Here is a 20,410-nt window from a genome sequence, read left to right on the forward strand (position 1 = left end):
ATATAAATGAAGTCTTAAAAAAAAAAAAAAAGCTTCAATACAAGGGTTTTCTGAATGCAATATTTCAGCTACGGAGTGGCCGATTTAAAGAACTGGACTGTGAGGGGACCGTGTGCCAGCCAGTCTTTTCTCTGTGAGGAAAAAGGTACTCCAAGAAAGAGAAAGACCCTAACCCAGCAAACTGACTCTCCCTGGAGGGAAAATACAATTCCGTCTCAAGCTGGGGCTGGAAACCTCAGCTGGTGAAAGAGACCAAGAAACCACATCCCGACATGTCAGAAAGGAAGGAAAACGTTCTCCAGATCTTAAGGCCATGCAGCCACGCACTCCTTACCCCATGTAGTCGAGGTCGGAGAAGATGAAAGTCTTGTTGATGTCAAAGCCGCAGGCAATGATGTCCTTGGCGTTCTCCACGGCATAGCCATAGGCCTGGTCCAGGGTCAGGTCCTTCCACAGGTACTTCTCATCATCCGTCATCTGGATGACCAAGGGCACGTTAAACACATCCTGCAGCCACCTGCGAGACACGCGGGAAGAAGGCTGTCATCTCACTTCCCTGTTCTGCATCCGAACACACAGCTCCTACTGAGAATGTGTGTCAAAACTTTGTCTATCCAATCACACGATCTTAAGCCATGAAGCTGGGCTACGACACTCAGCAGTGCAGAAGGCCCTGTGTTCTGCTCCGTGCGAGCTGATCTATGCGATTTTGCAGCCTGGCGATGGTTTTAGGAGGTACGTGTTATCAGTCCCCTCCTACAGACGTAGAAAAGGTGGCTCAGGGAAGTGACTGCTACGGTCACAGGGACAGGGACAGGAGGAGACAGACAGGCTGACTCCAAAGCCGTGCTTGCTCCATCATACCACGCTTTCTAACGTGACACTGGAAACAGAGGGAACCAAAGCCACAACAGCACCAGTCCCCTCATACCTCGTTTAACAAATACAACTAGGACTGTCCTGTCATTCTGACATGGTTGATAACTAACATTCCTAATTCACTAATAAAAGGGAAAAAAGACATACGATACAATACTTACTTTGTGAAAATAAATGGGATGAGGTGACCTACATGCATTGCTTCAGAAGAGGGGCCCCTGCCTGTATACAGATAAAATGGCTTCTTGTTTTCATAGGCATCAAGAATTTGGTTCACATCTCTAAAGGAAAAAGGAGAAAAGGAAATGGTGTGAAACACTGAGAGAAACACTAAAGCACTAATGCTCACTTGGAGAAGACAGAGAAAACACAACACAGCGATTAGAATTTGTTACCCATGGTGCCCATATTAGAAAAATGACAGGAAACGTCTACCAATATTATTTCTTTCTCCTGTGATTGTTTTAAAGTAAAAGACATGCAGGTCTGGAATGAAAGAGGGATACGGTTGGGCAGCCAATGTAAGCCCTTCAGAAACTTCAAATACCAACATCCACACACCATCTACTTTACACCTGTTCCTGGGAATGACACCAAGCTGAAACTACACAATCCTTGGTCAGAACCCCTAGCCTGGAGACTCTGGAGATCTAGACCGGGGAGACTGCAGGGTTCCACACAGTCCTGACTCAGGGACAGGAGTTAGAAAGAACTCCTAGGAGTGTGGAGGGGAAGTCCCTAGCTGGAAATCTCATTTGGGCTTCCTCAGCCAGGCTGGGACCAAGTGTCTTCAGCTGGGCGTCATTCTGGACTCATCCGCCTGTCTCCGGGACTGCGGTCCACAGACGATGACATGAAGGGTTCTCCTTCCTGGCTATGCGTCAGAATCACCTGGTCGCATTACCTCTGCCTGGGTCCCACCTTCAGAAATTCTGATTCAGTGGGTTTGGGTGACGTCTGGGAATCTGTTATTTTTAAAAAGCTCCCTCAGTGATCACAAAGTTCGCCAGGGTGTGAAACCACTACTCAAGGGTGCAAATGTTCTTTGTTTCTGGACAAAGTGTCCCCAAATAAAAGAGGACCTTTTTCAGGGGTCCGAGTAGGAGACCCCACACGAGTATTCTAAAAAGTGACTCCTCCTCATACCCCACATCAAGGGTTAACAGTGCTCCTCTCTGGGCTCATGGGATTATGGGAATTGTTTCTTTGTGTTGAGATTTCATTTTTTAATTTAATTTTATTTATTTTATTTTTCTCCTACAGGGACCAATAATATACTGCTTTTGAAATAAGGAAAGAATTAAACTTAATTTTGGAAGAAAGAGTCCTTCTTTGGTTCTCACAATTAACCAAATCAAACTTTTATGGGTTTATAGGAGAGAAAAAAAATGCAGCTGTCCCCTGAGCTGTTCTTCAAGTCTCTGAGAGCCTTCGCCCACGTGCTGCCCTGGGGGCAAGGCGCTCTCGAGCGGTGCAGATGATGGACTCAGGTAAGCACTCAGAGCTCAGCTTTGTGAGAATGGCTTCCGGCAGGTGAGGGAGCCTAGTCAAAGCCCACAGTTTGCAGCTCGCCAGCTAATTCCCTACTTTACAGATGATAAAATTAGACAGAGGGGCATTCTCAAATCTGTGAATGGCCAAAAGCTGCAAGTCCTATGACGCCCTAAGCCAAGCGCCTATAGGGTTACTATACTGAAGTAAATAAAGTAAGGTGCATGCGCAAGAAGAACTGTCAAGTGCTGAGACTAAAAATTTTTTTTTTTAAAGATTTCATTTATTTGAGAGAGAGTGAGTGAGAGAGGAGCAGGGGGAGGGGCACAGGGAGAGGGAGAAAGAGACTCCCATCAAGACCTGAGCCGAAGGCAGATGCTTAACTGACTGAGTCACCCAGTTGCCCCAAGATAAAAAGTTTTGATTTAAGATCAACAAAATTGGTAAACCTTAAGCTAAAGTGACCAAGAGGGGAAAAAAAATGAAGACTCTACCAAAGTCAGGAATGAAAAAAGGGACATTACTACTGATTTTACAGGAATAAAAAGGATTACAAAGGAATACTAGGAACAAGCGTATGCCCACAACCCTGATGAAAAAGACCAATTATTGGAGAGAAACAACTAGCAAACTGACTCCAAAAGAAAGAGAAAATCTGAACGGATCTATAACAAAGAAATTGAAGTAGCAATCAAAAAATGATCCACAAAGAAAAGCCTGGGACCAGATGGCTTCATGGTGAATTTTATCAAATATTAAAAAACAATTAACAGGGGTGCTGGGTGGTGCAGTCGGTTAAACATCTGACTTGATTTCGGCTCAGGTCATGATCTCGGGGTCCTGGGGTTGGGCCCTGTGTCAGGCTCAGCGGGGAATCTGTTTGTCCCTCTCCCTCTGCTCCTCCCCCCCTGGCTCATGCTCTCTCCATCTCTAAAATGAATGGATAAATCCTTAAAAAAAAATTAACAACAATCCTTCATAAATCCTCCCCAAAAAATTGAAGAGGGATTACTTGCAAACTTATCCCGAGGCCAGGATATCCTGACACCCCAAGCAAAGACATCAACAGAAAACTACAGACCCTTATGAATACAGGGAAAAACATCCTCAGCAACTCACACACCAAATCCAGCAACAAGCAAAAAGGATGATACACCATGATCAAGTGGGATTTGTCCCAGGCATGCAAAGTTGGTTCAACATACAAAAATGCATCAATGTGATACACTATATTACATAGAAGACAAAATCACATGATTATCTCAACGGATGCAGAAAAAGAGTTTGACAAAATCTAACACCTTAGTCATTAAGCGTCTGCCTTCAGCTCAGGTCATGATCCCAGCGTTCCAGGATCGAGCCCCACAGCGGGAAGCCTGTTTCTCCCTCTCCCACTCCCCTTGCTTGTGTTCCCTCTCTCACCAAATAAATAAAAAAAAAGGAATAAGGCAAGGATACCTGCTGTTACCACTCCTATTCAACACTGTATTAGAAGTTCCAGCCAGAGCAATTAGGCAAGAAAAAAGAAATCCAAATTGGAAAGGAAGGAGTCAAATTATCTTCATTCTTAGGAGACATGATTCTACACACAGAAAATTCTAGAGAACCCTCAAAAAAAGAAAAAAAACTATTAGGGCTAATAAATGAAGTAAAGCTGCAGGATTTAAGATCAATACACAAAAATCAGTTGTATTTCTATAGAGAACTGAGATAATTGTGATTTATAGTAAGAAATATATATTTGGTTTTTGTCACAGAGCTCCTAAAGTCCATGGAATTTCCTAAGTGATAAGAGGCATAAATGTGACATTCATATAACAAAGCCCCTTTCAACCACACCTGAGTTTATGTTAATAAGGTGACTTTTACAAAGTCCCTAGGTAACCTAAGGATGGGGACTGGTTGCCAGGGGAACCAACCCTAATTAGAGGTTGGTACTTATCAGACCCTTTCCCCACAAAAGGGGCTGCAGATTGAGCTTAATCACTAATGATTACGCCTATGTAATGAAGCCCCTGTACAACACCAAAAGGATGTGGTCTGGAGAGCTTCTGGTCGGTGAACATGTGCACGTGTGGGGAGAGTAGCGCACGTGGAGAGGGCGTGGAACCTCCAAACCTTCCTAAAGACCTTGTTCTCTGCATGTCTTCCATTTGCCTGTTCCTGAGTTATGTCCTTTCATAATAAACCAGTAATCCTGTAAGTAAATGGTTTTCCTGAGTTATGTGAACCACTTCAGCAAATTAATAAACCCCAGGAGGGGACTGTGGGAACCTCTGATTTATAGCTGGTCAGTCAGAAGCACAGGTGACAACCTGGACTTGTGATTGGCATCTAAGTAGGCTGGGGGGCACTCTTTATGGACTGACCCCTTAACTCATGGGACCCAACGTTATGCCCACAATCTAACAAAAGAAGTATGAGACTTATAAACTGAACGCTATAAAACACCACTGGAAAGAAACTATGGCCCTGAGTGGAAAGACATTCTATGTGCATGGATTGGAAGATTTAACATTTTAAGACGCAACACTCCCTAAACTGATCTATGGATTCAGTGCAATCCCTATCAAAATCCCAGTTTTTTTTTTTTTTTTTTGCAGAAATTAGCAAGCTAATCCTAAAATAACTCAGGAAGGCAAGGGACCCAGAACAGGCAAAATAATCTTGAAAAGAAGAATAAAGCTGGAGAACTCAAACTTTCCAATGTCAAAACTTAGTACAAAAGCACAGTAATCAAGACTATTTAGTAAGTTTAAATAACCCTTAAATGTATGGTCAACTGATTTTCAACAAGGGTGCCAAGAAAATTCAATTAGGGGCAAAGCAGTCTTCAGAAAATGGTGTTGGGACGAGATATCCACATGCAAAAAACATGAAGTTGGACCCTACTTCACACCATATAAAAAATTAACTCAAAATGAATCAGAGACCTTAATGTAAGAGCCAAAATCATAAAACTCTTGGAAGAAAAAACAGATGCAAATCTTCATAATCTTGGATTAGGCAATAATTTTTAGATATGACACTAAAAGCAAAAGAAACCAAAGGGAAAAAATGGATTTCATAAAAATCAGAAAGTTTTGTGTTTCAAAGGACACTGTCAATAAAGTAAAAAGACAATCTGTATTACAGAAGTAATCATTTGCAAACTGTGTATCTGGTAAGAAACCAGCATCCAGAATAAAGAACTATTATAACAATAATATAAAGACAAACAACTTAATTAAAAAGCAGGCAAAGGATCAGAACAGATATGCTCCACCGAAGAATATATAAAAATAGGCAGGTGGGCCCTTGAGTGGCTCAGTTGGTTAAGCGTCTGACTCTTGGTTTCAGCTCAGATCATGATCTCAAGGTCCTGGGATAGAGCCCTGCATGGGGCTCCCCGCTCAACAGGGAGTCCACTTGAGATTCTCTCTCCCCCTCTCTCTTTCCCTCTGCCCCTCCTCCTCCTGCTTCTCTTTCTCTTTTTCAAATAATAAATCTAAAAAAAAAAAAAAAAAGAAAAAAGGTGGGGGCAGCAGTTGGGGGGAAAATACATAAAAATAGCTAATGAGCACATGAAAAGATGTTCAATGTCATGAATTATTAAGGAAATATAAATCAAAACACAATAAATAACCACTTCATACCTATTAGAATGGCTATAAAAAAACACAAAGTAGGAAACAGTAAGTGTTGGTGAGGGTGTGACCTGGGACCCTTCTCTGTGCATTGTTGGTGGGGATGCAAAATGACAGCCACCGTGACAGCAGCTTGGCAGTTCCTCAGAAAATCCTAGAGCTACCTTACGATGCAGCAATTCTGTTCCCACCAAGAGAAATGGAAACACATGTCCACACAGAAACTTGTACACAAATGTTCAGAGCAGCACTACTGAGAACCAAAAAGTGAAAATAACCCAAATGCCCAGCAACTGGTAAGTGGATAAACAAAAAAATGGGGTGTATCTATTCTGTGGAACACTATTCAGGTATAAAAGGGAGGGAAGTATGAACACATGCCACCACACGGTGGAACGTTGAAAACACAATGGTTTGTGAGGACTGGGGTATGGGGGAGTGACTGTTCAGGGGGACTGGGTTTCTTCCTGGAGTGGTGAGAATGTTCTGGAATTAGACAGTGGTGGTGATGGCTGTACAACCTTATGAATATACTAAAGACCACTTTAAAAATGTGAATTGTATACTTTAAAAACGTGAATTAAGTCTTAATGAAGGTAAAAAGCTTTGATCATATTCTGTTCAGAAGGAGGGCTGAGCAGGGTTTGGAGTTTTCTGCACATGACATTTGAAGTGTTCTGGCAGGCTGCCAAGTTCTGTCCTGTGTGTGCTCTCCCATAACCGTGCAGAGCAAGCAGAACAGAACCACCCTACCATGGACAATAAAATGGGCTAACCTGTGGGTTGGGTATGGCAAGAACACTTTTGGAACCTGCCCATTTTCTGATTGTTATCTGCACAGAATTTATAGTCTAGGGTAGGGATAGTCTCTTCCAGGTACACTCTGTTAGTTTCTCTTTTGATAGGGTTTATCAGTGGGCCAGTACAATAGCAGGAAGAGGGCACGGGATTTCAGGAAGCCACTGCTTATCGCGTGGGAAATGTTCAACTTGGACATATTAATCTCTTTTGTCTCTATGACCTGATTTATAGAGCATAATCTGGCATGAATCTCATCTGCTGTGTATGTGACCTCTACTTTGTGAAGTGAACAGTTCATAAATGAACAAAGTAAGGGTCTGAGGGTGAAGGGACAGGGCATGAACCCACAGCCAGTTATGGACAGAAGGTGGACCCCAATCTTCAGACGGTTGGCTATCACTGTCCCCATAGGAGCAGGCAGCTTGAGGGAAGAGCCTCCAAATCATGTCTGGAATTCAAAGGAGAGGAGGGCGGGAAGCCCCTGACCTGTGTGAGAAGAAGATGCCCCTGCGCAGGAAGCGGTGTGGTTTCTGCCCCGTGGCTCGCTCTATCCGGTTTACCAGCTCCTTGTCGATTTTACTGCTTCCAAACCGAACTGGAAAAAAGAAAAATTGGGACAAAGGAGATATGGCCATCTTAGGTGGTGTGAGGTTTGGTGATCGGATATTACTGAAGGGGAAAAACTAGTGTATTGTATACAATCTTAAAGAACCCAGACTCTTTAGGCCTTCTGCTCCCAGTCCCTTCTCTCAACCCAAAGTCAAATGTCTTTCATGGTAATAAGGACAGCTGAGATCACAACCAGCAAAACAGGCAACAAATGATAGAATAAAATGCTGTTCTGACGGGAAACATATCCAGAATTCAGTCTGGCTAGCAACTTTTCACATCTCCCCTCCCCAGTTGCTTACTAAAGTATAATTTGTGGACACTGACACCATAATTTTACTATTCTTTAATTGCTGCATTGAATTAACATGTCTTCAAACGAATATTCCCTCATTGATGGTCTATACTTAAATTATGGAAAATGGCTTTTGACTTTGATAAAAACATCTCAGTAATGCCTCTTCACTGGTGATTACCAGTCATCCCAGAGTAAGGACTTCTGTGAGCAGGAAGCCCCGCAAGGAGGGGCTTGCCAGTAGCCACCTGTCCCGTGAGGAATCCCCCTTCTTAAGGTGACTTCCAGCTTTTTAGGTCCACAGTCAGTATCACTGGAAGAGAGACTTAGGTAATCCATTCCTGACTTTAACCACTGAGAGGTGACTGAAATGAGTGCAAAGACGCCATTCTAATAGACCTTTCCTCAAGTTCTGAATCTGCAAGAAAAGGAAGAAACTTCTACTAAGCTGTCTACTATAGATTGTTATTTTGAAGTAAGTTTCACACTGTTATTCAAGTTAAAAAGAACGCTTTGGGAATGTATTGCATGACCAAAAGATTTTAGGATCTATTTTCTTCTTGGCATTGAAGCTTGACTGGGTTTATAATTCAAAATAAAAAAACACCAATGGGATCAACTCAAGGGAATCACTTGTGTCAGTTGGGGCTGCTCCCAGGACATACCAATGAGCTTGTCATAGTCAATGCCCTTGGCACTGCTTGTCTGTACTGTCCACGGGTCCACAAAATCCTCCTCAGCTTCTGCGGCGTCCATGCCACTATCACTGCCAGATGCCAGGTTCCCTGGAGGGCAGTCGGCCTTGTAGTCCTCCCCCACGGTGGCTTTGTAGCTCATTTTCAATGATAACAACATCTTTACTGCAGAATCAATTTCATCCTGGACAAAGGAAATGAGGATGAAGGCTAAAAATACCACCGTAGCGAATGTTTTGCTAAACGTGACTGCTATGACGTGGTAGGCACAGTGCTAAATGCCCTCACACTCATTCCCTCCTTAGCCTCACCACACCCCTCGGAGGCAGGCAGCACTGTCACTGTGCTGTTCCAGCTGAAGACTCTGAGACTCAGAGAGGCAAAGGAGCTTGCCCATGGACACACACCAAGTCATGGGCCTGAATGTCTTATTTTTGTGCTGTTCTAGTGCTATGGATTACTACCACAAACACTGTGGGACAAATGGACATAACACACTGTTATTTATGACACAGTAAATATGCTAAAGATTTCTCAAACACCACTGATGCCAGAGAACATGTATGACAAGCTCCCCGGACTGAATATAAGGAATTCTACGTCGGACCTTGTTTTTACGTTCTACGCAGTTGAGATGAGTATTTGTGGAAGCCTAAATAAAGCCACTGAGGACAGTAACAGCAACTCTAGACATCAGGGAAGCAGATAAAGGCAAGGAAAAGCACAGGCTTTCAAGTCCTAAATTAAGGAGGGATGTAGTGGGAAATAGTTGTATTACTGTATTTTGGAGTCTTATCAAGCTGTCCAAAGTGTTTGCATACTAAGTGTTTAAAAATAAGCATGAGAAAAACAAATGTAAAAATATATCCTTGGGTACCCTAGAAATCTGGTAGAGACCTCCTGCTCCAGAAGCCCACACGAGCCACCCATGGAGGCTGGCCTCTGGAAGAGCAGGCCCAATTAGGCAGGTTAGTCATGCTATGCCCCAAAGCTCTGCTCCTGTAACTGGCCTTGCTGGATTAGATCACAAAGAATACACAGGCCAATTTGCTTGCCAAAGGAAGTACAAACATTCCCACTTAGAGCGTACACATCATGTTCTATGAAGCGGGCTTCCTAAGTGGAGAGACACATCACCAACCTCCATTCGGAGGGAACGGCTGTGTCAGATGCGGCCCCGGAGCCACAGAGAACTGTCACCGCGGGGCGCTTCTGCACACGTGGATTTCTGTTTCCAACTCTGAAACTACCTGGAATTCATTATTACAATGAATTAGAATGGTGGGCTCAGTAACTCCGTGGATATACCTCCCATAAGAGATAGGGTATTTGCCCGGGAGGGATAGGTAAGTATGTTTTACTCATTTCTGCAGTGCCTAAACTCAGTGCAACAAATGTTTAGCAAGCATGATTTATTGAATTATCCGTGGGAAGAATGAGCCTGCTTTGAAGTACACTTTGGTCAATACCCTTTTTTTAAAAAAAAATATTTTATTTATTTGACAGAGAGAGACAGCCAGCGAGAGAGGGAACACAAGCAGGGGGAGTTGGGAGAGGGAGAGGAAGAAGCAGGCTTCCAGCGGAGGAGCCTGATGTGGGGCTCAATCCCAGAACGCTGGGATCACGCCCTGAGCTGAAGGCAGACGCTTAACGACTGTGCCACCCAGGCACCCCTAGTCAATACCCTTTTATCACTGGCTATGTTGACATTTCATACTCTATTTGCTCTAACTCTGTTTACAACTAGGAGGCTCTTTGGAAGTCACACATTTAACCAGTGTCCCTGCTCGAAAACTGTCTGTAGTCTAGAGTGCGATTTAAATGGACAGACGAGCTTGCCTTGTCCATCTTCTTGTTCCCAATCTAACATGGACCAGAACACTCAAACAGGATTTAGAAGCTGATGTTCTGGCAGAGGAAAAAACAAAACAAAACAAAGACTATGTACAATCTGATTTTATCTAAAGTTCCAACACAGGGAGAACGATCTATGGTGGAGGCCTAGGGTGGAGGGTAGAGGCAGTGACTGAAGGGGCCTGAGGATGGCTTCCAGATGCTCCTATCTTGTTTCTGGATCTGGACGCTGGTTACGCAGTTGTGGTCATTTTGTGAAAATTCAGTAAGCTGATTATGAGCTCTATACCTTTCTGAATAAATGATGCAGTTCAATGTAAAAAGTTTACTTTGGGCGCCTACGTGGCTCAGTTAACCATCTGCCTTCAGCTCAGGTCATGATCCCAGTGTCCTGGGACTGAGTCCTGCATCGGGATCCCTGCTCAGCGGGGAGTCTGCTTCTCCTTCTACCCGCCCCCCGCCCCACCACTTGTGATCTCCCCTCTCTCTCACACTCTCTCAAATAAAATCTTAAAAAAAAAAAAAAGTTTATTGTAAAGTAAAAGAACAAGAAAAAAGGCTCTGCTCTCTGTCTTAACCTCTGTGAACCAGTGTCAGCTCCTGAGTCCTGCCCAAACTGCTCATGCCCCTGGCTACAGTCTCTCCCTAGATTCTGACCTATCCCCCCAGGAGACACCCTGCTTTTTGGCGAGCTGTTACTGAAAGCAGGAGGTCTTATTCCCTCAGTAGATAGAGCAAAGAAGTACGCTGAGGACCACAGCTGAAACACATGGCAGAGATAGCTGGAGAAAGAGCCCACGGTGCCCTCACTGTATCAGAGTTCCCAAAGTGGCTCTAGTAATTCACTTTGCATAAAGTGAATTTCTAAAATATCAGGTGCTTCTGTTGTAACACATTCCAGGGTCGAATTTACTTCTGAATTTTCATCATTTAACTCTGACTTTATCATGCAACCTCTGCTCTCTCTTGTTGAGAGTCAGCTGACTGCATAAGTCAAAGAACACACTTGGAAGAGTAATTCTAAACTGTTAAGAAGTACTGCTTGTTTAATAATGAACATAACTGGAGATCACTAAGAACTGCTAACTAAAAACACTTACTAAGTGTTACTCGAACTTAATGTTACATCAACACTGATACCACTGTCAAGTTTCCCAAAAATGGGTTTAAAGAGCAAATGATTAACATTTGGGTCCTTTATTTATTTCAGATTTTTAAAAAACAACTTAGTCTCATCCACTGAGTCCTATCTGATGTATAAACTTCTTCCTGTGATTAACCAACTCCTTTTTTGGGATATCACTTGCTTTCAGTCCTATTTATTTCTTTTAACGTGGAATGGAGTATTTGGGGTCCAAAGAGTCAAGGTAAACTGCCAGGATGGGTGGGAGATGGTTGACCCCCATCTGGGGAGGACCCGGGGGGGGGGTTCTGAAAAGGAGACAACAGGGGTTGGAAGTGATGGATGAGGAAGTGATGGAGATGAAGGAGCTGAGTGACCTAAGAGTGGAGGCACTGCAGAATACAAGGCAGTGCTCACGTGCATTAAAGATGCAGACGGCACGGATTACACTTCTGAAACATCCTGCAACAACAGCAGAGAGACCTTTCAGAAAGGCACAACCTCAAGAGGACGCCAGCAACAAGATTTTGGAAGCTATAGAGTTGCGGGATGCCTGGCCATGGACCGAGCAGAACAAACGGGAGGATGTCATGCAAACACTGGAATTACGCTGCTAGGAGTCCCGGGACTGGGGCATCCGTGGAAGTGAAGGTGAATGTGGGCTATGAAACAGGGGCACAGGTGGAAATTCCGTTTAAGAAGCAGCTGCTTGGCTCTCCACCCCTGTCCCCCCTCCCCAGCCAGAGATCCTGTGCCAGGGAGGTCAGGTTACAAGTTTCTAGACTGGGGGAGCTCTGCACAGCAGGGGCGGGGGCAATGCACTGGGAGCAGGGAAGGTCAGGGATGGCCACACAGCCCAGCTCCTCTGTCCCACAGAGAACATCAGAAAAACCAGCATCAAGATCTCAGAGATAAAAGAATACTTATTGTACCTAAGAAACGAGAATGGAGTATAATGAAGAAAGGAACATTCAGAAAGCAAATGAGCTCATGGAAGTTAAAAATAACAGGATAAATGAAAAGCAACTAGAGGATTAGAAGTGGAGGAAGGGGCACCTGGTGAGGAGCTTACTTATATTAAAAAAAAAAAAAAAGGGCAACATAAGAAGTTGAGGAAATATACCTGAAAGAACAACAACAAGAAAACAAAATGGAAAGCACAAGTCAAAAAATAAAAGCAGAGGATAAGTTTCTGGGGGGAAAAAATCCACGAACGGAGAAAACAGGAGAGAAGAAATCAGAAACAACAGAATTTCTCAGAATAAGGCTTGCAAGTTTCTAGTTAGAAAGGATGTACTCATCCCAAGAAATTTCAGAACACTGGAACAAAGAGATCTTCGAGCAAATTTCCAGAGACAAAACAAGGGAACGGCCTCTGGCTTCTCCACAGCAACCCAGGGAGCTAGGTGAAGATAGACCACTGGCTTCCGAATTCCGTGAAAAAAATCACTTCCCCCCTAGAATTCCATACCCACCCTTGCTTATCAATCAAATATTACATAAAGATACTTTCAGACATGCAAGATCTCCCTAAATTATTTATTTGGCATGAATTTTTTCAGAGACCACTGGAGGATTTGCTCTGTCAAGAGAGTAAACAAAGGAGGAGTGAGACAGGATTAGGAAACAGAGACCCAACAGGGAGGTGAGGGGAGGCCCTAAGGTGGGCAGTGTGGATGGTGAGAGTAAGCAGTCTGTCTGAGCAGATGGAGGTCCTGGGAGAGACCTTTTGGAGATGAGCTGCAGACTGGTTGATGTGAGTGCCTCGGGAGGAGATTCACCTAACTGGAGGGGGCCTGGAGAGTTACTGCCATTAGTACACAAAAACATAGAGCCGACAGGAATTAAGACAAATACCAACTCCAGCGCAGGAAAGGAAAAACACTCATATTCTACTCAATGGGTCAGACGTCAGTAGCATTTATGCAGTCAGAAGAGCGTCAATGCTGACACTGTGACATGCACGGGACATCAGAGGGATGGAAGTGTTGACAGAAGTGTTAACTCATCTTCCACACTTAAAGCCCCAAACTTGAATATCAACAAGGAGCAATATAAAAGTGTGATTCTGAGAGAGAATCAGCTGAAAGGACTGAAATGTTCATTTCTGGGAACAGGCAGGGTGGATGACTGCTGGATTCCAGTGGCTTTTCCTTAGACTACATGCATCGATGAAGGAGAAAATGAATTTACAGTTATAGCCAAAATACCTCAGTTATTGAGGGAACAGAGTCTTGAGAACAGTTTGTTCTGGGTAACATGACCTCAGACTTGGCCCAGATGCACGTGTAGAGAACCCAACAAAACCACATACCTTCGACGCCTTTCCAGCTTTGAGGGACCGCACAAGTTCCCCCTGAGCTGCTATGTTGTTGAACAGTTCCAGCGGGGAGGCACACCCCTGCTCGCCGTTGGGCATGTCTGCCATCTCCTGGACCTAGGTTTACAGCTGGCTAGGAGGTTGGAAGATTTGCTCCGTGGTCCAGACAAAACTGTAGGGAAGAAGGGGGAGAAGAGAGTGGGAAGGGAGGGAGGGAGTGATTAACAAGCCGTTGCAGCTGGTTTACCTTTCCTGCATCTACCTAGTCCTTCGTCTTTCCAAAAAGGTTGGAGAGGAGTTAAAATAAAGGACACGGATAAAATAACATTAATAAAAGTATAAGCAGAAATTTGGCGCCATGAAAAAGGAGAAGAGAGGACGAACAGATGCCAGTCATGAGGACTGAAGGAACTGCTAGGACTCACTGGGGGCAGGAGCCCTCCGACTAAGACCAAGTGTGCCTCAGCCAGTTCCCAGCACCCAGGGGAGACTCATGTTTGTGCATGGAGCAAGTACCAACGTGCTTTAACAAATTTAAGTTCACCAGTGCTAAAAACATTTGGCAGACTGCAATTTACTCTTTATCTTAATTGTACTGGGGATGAGTCCCACGCCCTTGTAGCCATAGCCAACAGGTCACTGAGCAAATGGCTCCTTCTGCTGGCCAGCTGGTCTGTTCTCAGATTAAACAAGGTCTGGGGGTGAGGACAAGGCCTTATCTAAGATGAGGGTAAGGCCTTATTTGTTCTGGGATCCAAATGAGGAAAAGAAGGATATATAGCCTGTCCATTCTACACGCTGTCTTACTATTGCAGCCCTCTGAAAAAGGTGTACCTGCACCTTTTATCATTTGTTACTTTTAACCTTGAAGAAGGTGGGACACAGGGCAGGCCACCTGATGCTGCCTTGGAGCAGAGACTGGCCACAATCAGTTTCTTCTTGGGTCAGTTACTTCCCCTTTCTGAATGTCAGCCTCCTCGTCTAGAGAGTGGCACAATTAGGATCCTTTTCAGCTACCTCAAGGGCTGCTATGAGCAGAAATGAGGAGAAACTAGAAGGAAGCATTCCATAAACTGTAAAGCAAGATATAAATCCATTATGAGTATTATTTGTTAGGACTCCAGGGCTTGGCCGAACCCCAGCTCTGTTTACAACTTCCCACTAGGCCCTGAACGAGGAGAGGACAATGACAATGGGCTGGGCCAGGGCAACCAACCTCCAGCACCTCCACACCTGCTGTTTTTCTTAACACCTTAACATCCATTCACTGAAGCCTCACAGCAACCCTGGGAGAGAGATCTGTTGTCTCCATTTCACAGATGAGCAAACTGAGGCACAGAGAGGTTACAGAACTTCCTCGAGATAACACAAGTGGAAGGGATGGGATACAAACTCAGGCAGCTACAGCTCACCCTCTCCAACACTGTCCTACACGTTACTTAACTGTGAGGAGTCTCAGCCTCTCAAGTGTAAAGTGGGACTGACGGTAACACCACCTGCGGGACTGCTGTGGGGATGGAGAGTCATGGCACAGGTAAATAACCAGTCCAGGATGGCATTGGTCCCACTGGTAGTTTGTTTTTACTATTTTGTTAAATGTTTAAGAAGGATGTAAATTTTACCTAGATTAATCTTCATATAAATCAATGACAGCATAATACTGAAACCAGGATGAGACAGTAACCAGTTTCTTTTCCCTCCTTGCTGAGAATCACTTCAATTCCCAGAAAAAGGAAGCTGGGTGAAATAAATACTTCAGATAACAAAGCTCACAGTTTAGGGAGGCCTTAAAGAAGGAATGCGGAAGAACCTCTGACTAGCACTGGAGAGGAAAAACACCCAGGCCGTATCAAATTATAATCAAAGGGATGAAAATTACTTCTAGCCACAAATGATCAAACATCACGTCCAGTTCTTTTACACATGATCCCAAATTTGTCTAACCTTCAAAGTTGGATGGCTTGGTATATGCTCTGTGTTAGCAGATGAGATGATGACTCAGGGAAGTCAGGACAGCCCCCTGAGGTGCCACTGCCAGTGTAGCTAAGCCAGGATCTGACCCCAAAGCCCTCCTAAACCATGTGTTCTCTCAGCATTCCAGCTGCTCCCCCTGCCTGGAATGTGATACTCTCCCCTATCCGCCTACAGACTGCAGGTTATTTTACTAATTCAGACCTCAGCTCTTCTCTGCAGCCTTTCCTGATTCCTGCACCTCTGCGGCCAAGCTGATCGACTGGTCGGAGATCCCCAACATTCTGTTAGTAACCTGATGACGGCACTCACACGGCATTTAGTTATTCATGTCTTTTCCACCAGACAGTGAAAGCAAGCCCTGGGTTTTACTTTTTCATGTGCCTCTAATGCCTGATACACAGCAACTTATCAACAAACATGTACTGAATTTATCGATCTCATAAGTCACCCAGTTCAATGTTCCCTCTCAAGTTTATATCCTCTCATGTTATCTTTGCAAGTGCCTGTTCCAGCTTAAGGTGGATTTTCACCCACGTGGACTTGACAAAGGCTCATTTTTAGCATCTTGCCACTGTGCTGAGCCTGCTGGGATTTGGGAAGGGCCAGGCTGACTATGGTGCCTTCTCCAGGTCTCAAACCCCACGTCTGGTTTCTTTACCCACTGCTAGCATCTGCCTACCATCCTGGTCACTCTCTTTGGAATTCCCTTGGGTTTATCCCTATCCTTCCAAAAGTGTGGTACCTAGCATAGAAGGGGACGAGTGACAGCAGTAAGGTTCTGAAGTCTGCGAGTAGAACCAAAAGCATTAGCCTTAAAAATTCCTAAAGGAAGTACCAGGTACAATAACTGGGTGTGCCTTGGACTGATAATCTCCCCCTGCAATGGGACAGGTAACTGAAGAGGCTGAGCTAGACGAATGGGGCCTGCACTTAGGGTCCCTGTTGTAGGGAAGTATATGTTTTCCCAAAGCAGAATTCCATTTGAGAAGCACATGGAAGCCAAAACTGATGAGGAAACAGCAAGTAAGGTCTCCTCGCTCTCATGATCAAGAGGCAAACGGTGCATGGGACCCATCCACATGATAAATCTTGTGCACGTGTGTGTATGTGTGTGTGATGCAACCTCTTGAAAGACAGGAAATCAGGGGCGTCTGGGTGGCTCAGTTGTTAGGCGTCTGCTTTTGGCTCAGGTCATGATCCCGGGGGTCCTGGGATCAAGCCTCGCTTTGGGCTCCTTGCTCAGTGGGGGGCCTGCTTCTCTCCTACTCCCCCTGCTTCTGTTCCCTCTCTTGCTGCGTCTCTGTCAAATAAATAAAACCTTAAAAAAAAAAAAAAAGACAGGAAAACAGAACAGAATCTCTTAGTTCACACACCCATCCATTTACCCCCATTTCTTGTGTCCGCTCTCCTTTTTCCTCACATCTGGTCGACATACTCCTTTATTTGTTAACTTTTAGAATGATATTTAATTTCGGAAGTTTTTAACCCAGAGTTCAGCATTTCTGAAATGACATCAACAGTTTGCATACACACTGGTACGTGCATGGTTCTAAGTAGAATATCCAGGTTACTTTTTCAAAGGGGTCCGAGATGCCAAAATTCTATGGACGACTGTCTTAGTGTTTACTGCATGAAGTGCAAATAGAGTTTTGAATCTTTGTTTAGAGAGTTGTTTTATCTACTTAACAAATAGTAAAATCTAAAACAAAGAAACAAAGCTATAATCTGTGGAGTTACCTATCTCCTCTGAAAAAAGTATTGGGAATTAGAGCAAAACTGCATAGTCCATGGCAGACCCTAATGTACCTTTAAGGAGAAAGCTAAAAGGCTCTTAAAAATTAATTCTCAATTCCTCTTTTTAAAGATCTTGCATCTTGTGCTCATTTTGAAAGGTTCCGTTGTTCTGGAGAAGCATAACAGGCACCTGAAGAAACCAGGTGGTTTTGGGACTGGGAATAGAAAGAATTATAGAACCGCTTAAAAGAACATGACAATGACTTGGGCCATCCTGAAATCATCTCACAGATTAGGATACACTGATCTATAATTTGGGGAAACGGGGCATAAACACAGCCAATTCTAGAGCAGCCGGGAAGAGCATTGTTTCTGGATGCCTGGAACACTACCGGGAGGTGGGATACCATCCTTCACGTCCAGGCCCCACAGTGTGCTTGACAATGGCTTTGGACCGTCAAGTCCCCAGAGGACAAGAAAACGACCTCTGGGGAGCAAGGAATCCTTTAACACTTCAACCCTTGGGACAGGTTATGTCCACCTTTTCTTTGTTAAACACTGAGAAAAAAGGTTATTTTTCCCTTCAAATAATAAAATGCATGTTACCTTAAACGGCAAAGAAGACATGCATTTCTATGAAGCCAGGCATTAGATACTCTTGGGTATGACGATGAGAGAGCTAACACATTAGGATGCTGAGGGTGTAAGGCACTGGAATGCCAGTGGTATCCCAGGCATCCAGAAATGATGCTCTTCCCGGCTGCTCTGGAATTGGCTGTGTTTATGCCCCCTTTCTCCAAATTGTAGATCAGCGTATTCTGATCTGTGAGATGATTTCAGGATGGCCCAAGTCATTGTCATGTTCTGTTAAGTGGTTCCAGAATTATTCTTTCCATTCCCTGTCCCACCTTGTCAGTGAAGACCATGTGTGAGAGCCAACGCGGAGGTGCTGCAAGTCAAGATATAAGGCCAAACAGGCAGAACTGCTCACCCAATACCTCTATTCCCCTTCGAAGCTGTGAATCACCTGAACTTTGGGTCAACGGCATGAGATACAATGCACGATACCCTGATTCTAAAAGAGACAGTCCCTCAACCCCCAAACCAAGGTTTTCAGCGTTTTGGTAAAAGGCTGATGAGCTCTAAGCCTGGCAAAGATGGCAATACATACCCAGGATGTGGGAGGCACTGCAGAGGTGGCCACTGGTCACGCCGGGCAGCTGAGTGGCTGAGACTGCCCCGAGCAGCCAGAGATCTTCCTTTATAGTCTTCCCCTATTTCTTTCAGTTTCTTTTTTAGAAAAAGGCTCTTCTCTTTTTTTTTTCCTGTTTACCCCACTCTTCAGCTATTTGCACGTAGGGATTTTTTTATAAATTACTCAGTTTCTCAGAAACACTTGAGATTCTTGACCAACCTCCTTGGTGAGACTGTCCAATCAGGGGTGGGCTGGGTGGGAGGGCTGGGTGGAGACCGAGACATTAGCCGGTCGTTGCATCAGCCAGCCCATACCCCAGATTGGCCTCCATGTAATCTCTTCACCCTCTTCCCGTTCCCCACCCTCTGTATTAACATGAGTAACTGTTCACATGTAATCGTGGGAAGGCGGAAAGGCGACTGTGAATTCCCCGCAGCTGCTCACTGAGGCAGCGCAATGCAGTGGGAAAGAGCATGAGTTCTGGGGTCGGACGGACCTAGCTTTCAATCCCAGCTTGGGCATTTTCTCGTGTCAGGACCTTGGGCAAGTGCCATTACCTCTCTGCTTCATCCTCGGGTTCCTCATCTGTGAAACGGGCATAAAGAAGCCGCCTAATTTTACCGCGGAGGGGACTGAGTGCGATACTACAGGCAAAGCCCCCAGCACGTGGCACACACTCGTTCAAAGTGGGGGCCTCTCGCCTTGGGGGAGGGGAAGAGGGAGAAGACGAGGATGGGTCGGTGCCGGCGGGAGCGGGCGACAGACGGGGACGCGGGCGCTCGGAGGAAGGGGGCGGGGGGCGCCGTGGCAGCCTCCGTGCCCCTCGTGGTGCCAGAACCCGGCGGGCAGCGAGCCGGGCTCTGAGGAGGATACTCCGGGCCCTCGCCTGCAGGCGGCTGCGGAAGAGCCAGGTCATCCGGCGCCGCCCCGGCCTCCCGCCCTCCCTCATCCCCTCACTTACCCGCCCAGCCGGGCTCTTCAGCACCGCCGGCTCAGGCACGGGCGGCCTCCTAGGCGTCCGTGGAAACTCCGTCCGGCCGGAACAACTTCCGGCCAGGCTGCCCCATCATTGGCTTTTCGCGTGGGGGCGGGGCGGAGGCCGCGGATGATTGGTTGGAGGCCCCGGAACCAGCGGAACGCACCTGGGCTGCGGAGTGCAGGCCGGACGGCCTCCGGCAGGACCGAGCGCTTCCGGTGCGTGTGGTGAGCGGCGGGCCCGTGGGCGGGAGGGGCCTGGGACCGGGCGGCGGCGGCGGGGGCGGCCTGAGTGCTCCGCGCCTCTTAGTGCGGGCTTTTGCCGTCCCTCGCCAGTCCTTCATCGCCGCTGCCTTCCGGACGGGCAGAACTCTGGGCCCGCCCTACCTCGAGCTCCTGACAGCTCGGCTAACTTCTATTCATCCTTCAAAACCCATCCCTGGTCGTCTCTTTGTTGCCTTCCTCAGTCTGTGGCCTCCGGCGCAGGATTCGTGTTTTGTGTTTAAGCTCTGTACACACCAGACGCAGCATAAGGCTTGGCACAGAGTAGGTAATCAGGACGTGTTTGCTGAATGAGAATATTCTATTTCTTTTACTTTCTGTTTCCCCATCCCCCCAGGCTGCATTTCACAAATATTTCTAGACGCTGGGGACCAAACAGGGAACAAAGCACGGGAAGTCCTGTCCTCGTGGAGCTGACCTGCTAGTGACTCGCAGTGCCACTCCCCTCGTTCTGTCTTCTGCAGCGCCCTTACCGCTTCTTCCCACGGTACCTGTTCCTTTTGGTTGGATATCCCCCACCATGAAAAATTTTCCTTTTCCCCCCATTTGCCTTAGAA

At 45.7% G+C, this 20,410-nt stretch overlaps 2 protein-coding genes across 9 annotated transcripts in view; one reads left to right on the forward strand and one right to left on the reverse strand.

Annotated features, from left to right (window-relative positions):
* Positions 1-19,699, reverse strand: part of WARS1 (tryptophanyl-tRNA synthetase 1) — a 32,155-nt gene extending 12,456 nt beyond the window's left edge. For 3 of the 4 annotated variants that reach the window (XR_015721877.1, XM_045775398.2, XM_087856221.1), the window contains exons 1-6: positions 19,558-19,699; positions 13,688-13,865; positions 8,367-8,580; positions 7,284-7,392; positions 1,041-1,160; positions 335-517 (exon numbers count right to left, since the gene is read on the reverse strand). Coding sequence is in view for 3 of the 4 variants with exons in the window: in XM_045775398.2 (XP_045631354.1) it covers positions 335-517; positions 1,041-1,160; positions 7,284-7,392; positions 8,367-8,580; positions 13,688-13,801 (740 nt within the window). In the remaining variant the exon portion in view is untranslated. Of the gene's footprint in view, positions 1-334; positions 518-1,040; positions 1,161-7,283; positions 7,393-8,366; positions 8,581-13,687; positions 13,866-18,572; positions 19,524-19,557 lie in introns of those variants that run through there. The other variant, XM_045775397.2, reaches the window with a different exon arrangement.
* The window catches only part of WDR25 (WD repeat domain 25), a 146,927-nt gene continuing 146,201 nt past the window's right edge, over positions 19,685-20,410 (forward strand). For 2 of the 5 annotated variants that reach the window (XM_087856220.1, XM_045775392.2), the window contains exon 1: positions 19,797-20,340. The gene's annotated coding sequence lies outside the window, so the exon portion shown is untranslated. Of the gene's footprint in view, positions 20,341-20,410 lie in introns of all 5 variants that reach the window. The other 3 variants (XM_045775396.2, XM_045775391.2, XM_045775395.2) reach the window with 3 other exon arrangements.

Source organism: Ursus americanus, chromosome 26, assembly GCF_024610735.1.
Source record: "Ursus americanus isolate L20-20 chromosome 26, mUrsAme1.1.p, whole genome shotgun sequence".
Taxonomy (NCBI): domain Eukaryota; kingdom Metazoa; phylum Chordata; class Mammalia; order Carnivora; family Ursidae; genus Ursus; species Ursus americanus.